This window comes from Myotis brandtii, unplaced genomic scaffold (genome assembly GCF_000412655.1).
Source record: "Myotis brandtii unplaced genomic scaffold, ASM41265v1 scaffold530, whole genome shotgun sequence".
NCBI lineage: Eukaryota > Metazoa > Chordata > Mammalia > Chiroptera > Vespertilionidae > Myotis > Myotis brandtii.
In genome coordinates, this window is record NW_005369943.1 from 162254 (window position 1) to 169292 (window position 7039).

The 7039-nt window shown below is 39.3% G+C and overlaps 1 protein-coding gene across 3 annotated transcripts in view; it reads right to left on the reverse strand.

The window, feature by feature from the left end:
* The window catches only part of HPGDS (hematopoietic prostaglandin D synthase), a 43986-nt gene that overhangs the window by 12645 nt on the left and 24302 nt on the right, over positions 1-7039 (reverse strand). For all 3 annotated transcript variants that reach the window (XM_005877780.2, XM_014549011.1, XM_014549012.1), the window contains one exon: positions 4049-4158. In XM_005877780.2, coding sequence (XP_005877842.1) covers positions 4049-4158 — 110 coding nt within the window. The remainder of the gene's footprint in view (positions 1-4048; positions 4159-7039) is intronic.

Consider the following 7039-nt stretch of genomic DNA (forward strand, 5'->3'; position numbering starts at 1 on the left):
ATATCAGATTTTACAAATTAAAGGTGGATATCTTATCATTATTTTGATTACATATTCTTTACTGGTCTATACCACTTTGGTACATAAGGTTCTCTCTCTGTGATTAATATATCCATAGTTTTAAATAAAAGAGTGTGAGTTCTTCTGCCCCTTACTGAATTTCTTTTTTTAATATATTTTTATTGATTTCAGAGAGGAAGGGAGAGGGAAAGAGAGATAGAAATATCAATGATGAGTAAAAATCATTGACCGGCTGCCTCCTGCACACCCTGTACTGGGGATTGAACCTGCAACCTGGGCGTGTGCCCTTGTCCAGAATTGAACCTGGGACCTTTCAGTCCATAGACCAATGCTCTAGCCACTCAGCCAAACCAGCTAGGGCCCCTTACAGAATTTCTGAGCTGACACAATGGGCCCAGAGCTATGTGGCAGGCACTTCCTGTAGCTCAGCACAACTCAGCATCAGTTGGGAAGGTGAATAGCTAGAAACCGGGGGGAGTTGAACAGAGTGGGATGTAACTGCTGGACAGCTTTCCTAAAACTCCTGAATCTCACCTGGGTAATTTTGTTACTTTCTCTATTGTGCATGTCCACAAGTAAGGTATATCAATGCTTGTGTGTATGCAGTGCCAAATAAAAATCTTATCCCTGTGCTATTGACTTCTCCTTTAGCCCAGGTTCTCTTTATGCGTTTGGTCATCTTAGTCTAATGAATAACCAAACAGCATAATCATTAGTATTTTTTGAAGTTATTTTAAATAATACTCACCAAAATAACATAAAGAAGATGAACTTTGATCACACATTCTAGATGTGCACTTTCCCAGGTGTGCACTTTTTAAAATGCATTTTCTAATAGACCCTAGATAGCCACTCTTACATTTGGTGGACTCTGTAATGTCCTACTGCCTCCTCCAGGGAGTTATAAGGCAGTGTGTCTTCACCCTGAGAAGTCATTGCTATAGTATTCTATCAAATGGCTTTTAGAGGAATTAGAGAGGATTGTGTATTTCTCCAAAGCATTATTTTTAAATCCACACTACCAAAACCATTTAGTATTGGAAATGGGCCACAGCATTCCTTCACTCCTGCTCGTCCTCGATCCAGCCCCTGCCCCTGTTCTCCAGATGAGGAAATGGACACATACACTGCATAACCAAAGAAATGCTAGTGGTAGGATCAAGCAAGGATTATCAGGGTGACCAATGTCTAGATACATATTTTGTCTTTCAAATTAAATTTAAATTAATTTTAAAATTATAAATTGAATTACCAGCAACCAGTGCTAAAACATTTATGATTATGTTTATTTGATAGATTTTTAAAGCACATGGAATAAGAGAACTATTTTCATCATCCATCTTTACTGCAATATTCTGCTGTTGAAAATTTTATCTGACCACAAGGTGGCAGCAGTACAACCCACTAGGAGACTAGGGGATGAAATACAAAAGACCTATGCAGTTTTCATTGTATACTAGCCAGGTTCTGCTTATAAATCAGACAGTCTGTAGCTATTTGCAATATTCCTGAAACACGTTCTCCCTTCATATAATTTATTCATGAGCTTGAATAGCATCCTGTGAAAAAATTTTTTGAGGTAGGTGGTAAGAGCACTGTTATTCTCATACAAAAGATACCCTTACCGTAAACACTCAAAGAACATTTTCCTCTGTGACGTGGCCACAGAAGGGTACCAAATAGAAATACAGATAAGGGCAAGCCCATAAGCTGACAGACTGCCAATCAGTGGGGTCTTTGTCATGTGGAACAAAAAGCTTTAGAGAAAAAAAGTCACATAGAAACGGTCGGTAATTAGATTGGATTCAAACTTCTCAACAGCTAGGACACCATATCAGTGATGGCGAACCTTTTGAGCTCGGCGTGTCAGCATTTTGAAAAACCCTAACTTAACTCTGGTGCCGTGTCACATATAGAAATTTTTTGATATTTGCAACCATAGTAAAACAAAGACATATTTTTTATATTTATTTTATATATTTAAATGCCATTTAACAAAGAAAAATCAACCAAAAAAATGAGTTCGTGTGTCACCTCTGACATGCGTGTCATAGGTTCGCCATCACTGCCATAGATAAATGTTTTTCAAATACTAAAGAAAAATTACTTTCAACACAGAATTCTATATCCAGCCAAATTTTGAATCAAGTATCAAGATTAAATAAAAATATTTTTAGACAAATAAGGCCCCAAACTTTTTTCTATGCTCAATAAGCTATTAGAGCAGCGGTTCTCAACCTGTGGGTCTCCAACCTGTGGGTCGCGACCCCTTTGGGGGTCGAATGACCCTTTCACAGGGGTCGCCTAAGACCATCGGAAAACACATATATAATTACATACTGTTTTTGTGATTAATCACTATGCTTTAATTATGTTCAATTTGTAACAATGAAAATACATCCTGCATATCAGATATTTACGATTCATAACAGTAGCAAAATTACAGTTATGAAGTGGCAACGAAAATAATTTTATGGTTGGGGGTCACCACAACATGAGGAACTGTATTAAAGGGTCGTGGCATTAGGAAGGTTGAGAACCACTGTATTAGAGGATTGCTCCACAAAAACAAGGACAGAAACCAGGAGAATGGGCCCAGAAAAGCATTGAATGAAGCATCCAAGATGATAAAGAGCTCAGGATGGGACAACTGTGCACTGGGTGTCTAGGGCAACCAAACCAGAGACACAAAAGAGGGACGTATCTATACTGTCTGCTGCCATATCTCCTGTCACCAAGACTTCATTTTCATTTTTGGAACTGGAGTATGTGCCCCAAATAAACAAAGGAGGAAATAAAGACAGAGGATGGCATCCAAGAGACAGACCCCAACTCAAAAGGAAAACAGCCCTGGGTGGCAGTGAAGGGAAGTCCGACAGCTGTGCGGGAAACCTAGTCAGCTCTACAGAGGACCATGGGAGGCTCTGGCCAGATAGCGACGAGAAAATAATGGGAACGTGGATTATCATATCATCGACGCTGTGGAAAACTGTACTAGTAGGTTATAGGATAGTGTGGGAAGGTTTGACAAGAATGAAGCAAATGCAAAAAGACAATTACTAACTTTGAAGAGGAAAAGTGAGAAAGGAAATATTATCGAAGTGTACTATGGCCCGGCCAGCATGGCTCAGTGGTTGAGCGTCGACTTATGAACCAGGAGGTCACTGTTCAATGACCGGTCAGGGCACATTCCCAGGTTGTGGACTCAGTCCCCAGTAGGGGGCGTGCAGGAGGTGGCCAATCTATGATTCTCTTTCATCATTGATGTTTCTATCTCTCTCTCCTCTCCCTTCCTCCCTGAAATCAATAAAAATATTTTTCAAAAAACTATACCACAACGCACAGTTTTGTATAATGTTTGCATGGGGATACTAATGTAGTCACCAAATACTGATTAACAAAAATTTTTATTATATTGGGAGTTTACAAGAAGCAGAGAGGATGACTGTAAGAGTTAAATTATTTTTTAAAAAATCTGTATTTTTATTGATTTCAGAGAGGAAAGGAGAGGGAGAGAGAGATAGAAACATCAATGATGAAAGAGAATCAATCACTGATCAGCTGCCTCCGGCACACCCCACACTGGAGCTCAAGCCTGCAACCCAGGCATGTGACCTGACCTGGAATTGAACGGTGACCCCATGGTTCATAGGTTGACACTCAACCACTGAGCACGCTGGCTGGGCTAAGAGTTAAATTCTTATTACTATACAAAGATGTCCATAGGATCTAAAATGAGTCAATCAAAGTAAGCCATTTTTATATATACTATTGATATATGGAGAAGTGAAAATCCTAAAGCAACAGCTAAAAGCACTAAAAAGAGGGTTGTATCTTAGGGGTTATTGTGAAAAGGGTAAGGCAGAGAATCACTGTACTTTGTTTTAAACTTTTTAATATAATTTGTCATTTTTAAACTATAGGTTTGTCTAACTCTGTTTAAAAAAGGGACTTAAAAACGCACCTAACAATGTGTTTGACAAAGTGGATCTGATTAATAACAGTAATAGCAAACTGATCACATTACTTTTATATCTTGTTTTTTCTCGGCCCAAGGAAACCGTGACATGAAATCATCCAATGTGTCCACGATAGCATCAACTTGACATTGTTCCAGTTCTGTTTTTCCAGCCAAATCTGTAGAATAGAGAGAGGCCCACAAATATGTTCAACTTAATTTACTATATTAAAACATTAATTTTTTTAGAAGGCAATAGATTCATATAGCTCAAAAATTCAAAATAACAGAAAACGATATCCAATGAAGAGTAACTTCCACTCTTGCCCCTATCCATCTTATTTTGCTGTTACCAACTACCATATTTTTTATTAATTTGTTTTATTAATTTCTTTTATATTCTTTCATTGTTTCTTTATGAAAATAAGAGTGATTTTCCACTCAATATGTGCCTCTCCCATTTGTCCCAGTGATTTTTCCTCACGTGTCACTTAAGGGCGTCCTTGCTCTGTTTTCAGCTCCATGGAACTTCCTTCAGTAGAAGTGCCACATTCTATTTACCCTCAGCTGATTAGGTTTGCTCTCAATCTTTTGCTAATACAAGCAATACCACAATAAATAACCAGTATATATATATATTTCATTTATTTTGCAAAAAGAATTATTTTCATTTTTGCAGGCAGTTTTCGTCCAGAGCATTTGTTCCTAGAAACTCTAAGTTTAAAATGATAGAGGTGGGTTTTTTTCTTTTATTTATCATCATTTTGCTAAGAAATCATTGGTCTTTCTAAATATATTCTCCCTGGTGTCAATTTAAAATTCTTCAGTGTAAAAGCATTCTAAAATAGATTGCTTTTATACAATTGTGTGTATTTACTAAAAATCGAGGAACAGTATACTGACAGTGAGTAAATTGTATATAAATCATATCTCAGCAAGCTGTTAACGGGAAAGAAAGAAATGCCTTAGTGATTTAGGGTCCTTCTGTAAACTATATCGTGTGTGTGTGGTATTGGCACCGTCGTAATAACTTGGTTATTATTTAACAGGAAAGGAGTAAAGGGGAGACTAGATAATATAGGCATGCCATTTATACAGCTTTGGCAAAAAGCTACAGTTTAACACCCTTCAAGTCTGTTTCCTACTGATTGATGGGGGAAGGGGCTGGACAAAGGCAGTTTAGACACATGCCCAGTAAGATCTGAGTAACATAGAAAGGTGCCTACCTGTCTCCCAGTCACACCTGGAAACAAATGAGTGGCCGGGATGGGTGTGGCCACTGCAAGTGCCTGAAACCTGAATATTTAAACTTCTAGAGCAGCTGTGGGCAAACTACTGCCCGCGGGCCGGATCCGCCCGTTTGAAATGAATAAAACTAAAAAAAAAAAAGACCGTACCCTTTTATGTAATGATGTTTACTTTGAATTTATATTAGTTCACACAAACACTCCATCCATGCTTTTGTTCCGGCCCTCCGGTCCAGTTTAAGAACCCATTGTGGCCCTCGAGTCAGAAAGTTTGCCCACCCCTGGTCTAGACAAAGGAGCATACTCTTCTCTTGAGTGCTTGCCTGGGCCCCTGACTCCTGCTGCAGGGGGTTGCGCTCCCCTTCACCCACGTGACTCAGGGCCACGTGGGACTCCACACAGTGAACTCATGGACTTCAATTAGCTTGGATGCTGAACTGTACTCAGCTGCAACATGGAACGGAAGCTCTGCACACGGCTTGCTTTTGGCTTTGCTGAACCCACAGCTGCCCCTCTTTCAGGACTTGGTTAAGGGGGATGGGACTTTAAAACCTGAGGCATGTGAATCCATGCAAACAAAGCCGTTTACCACATCTCATTCTCCCGTGGGGGCTTCTGAAAATTCTTATTTAAGTGCTAACCCCACTCCCAAGAGCTAGGGAGGAATTAGATTCTCTGGCAACAGTTTTCAGAGGTTGATTCTTCTTTCTGCCCTTGAAAAGTCCTTCCAGGATGGGTGTGGGTTGGAGGGGGTCAATGGGGGAAAAAGGGTGGCATCTGTAATGCTTTCAACAATAAAGATAAATTTAATAAAAAGAAAAGTCCTTTCAAATACATCATTTTCATCCCTACTTTGAATTCCATGTTCAAGGCTTTGGTTATCAATTTTATTCAGATGACTCCTTATCAATACTTTTAGTCCTAAAGACCAGGCCCTACGCTCAGCTTCCTTTTGGATTGTTTGCTGCGTATCCTTTTGGCCTCCCAAACTTCCTTCAACAAATCCCAAAATGGAGTCATCACATTCTACCTCAAACCAGCTCTTCCCTCTTCATTCATTCAACAGATAATTACTGGGCTCCAACTGTAGATCAACCCCAACTAGGGCTACAGCAATAAACAAACAAACAAACAAACAAAAAATTTCTTGTCTGCGTGTCACTCATGGTCTTCTAGAGAAGACAGACATTGAAAGGGATATTGCTAGTCAATGCCTGGCCCTTACTCCCTTGTTCAAATATGCTGCCCTCCACATGCCATTATCTATTTTCTAGTCCATATGATGATGATTCTATCTCCACAACATTTCTTGTTGTTGTCTTTTTTCTCACTCCTTCTTTCCTGTTGCTGTCTGAACTATTTTAATGACATCTAAATGTGCATCCCTCAGTCAGGCTAATTAAATACAAAGTATGGCCAGAATAATCTCCCCAAAGTCATAACTATCGTTATGTAGCTTTCTGGGTAAAAACATACAAATGAAGTCAGGCAGAGAAAGATAAATAATGTATGCTCTCACTTATAGGTAGAATTTTAAAAAACAAAACTAAACTAAACTTAATATAATATAGATTGATTATTGGCAGGGGGAGGGAGGAGTGTGGGCTGGGTGAAATGGGTACAAGTAGTCAAAAGGTACAAATTCCTGGGGATATAATGTATAGCATGGCGACTATCGTATATAATAAAAGGGTAATATGCAAATTGACCCTAACAGCAGAATGACTGGGAATGACTGGTCACTATGACACACACTGACCACCAGGGGGCAGACGCTCAATGCAGGAGATGCCCCCTGGTGGTCAGTGTGCTC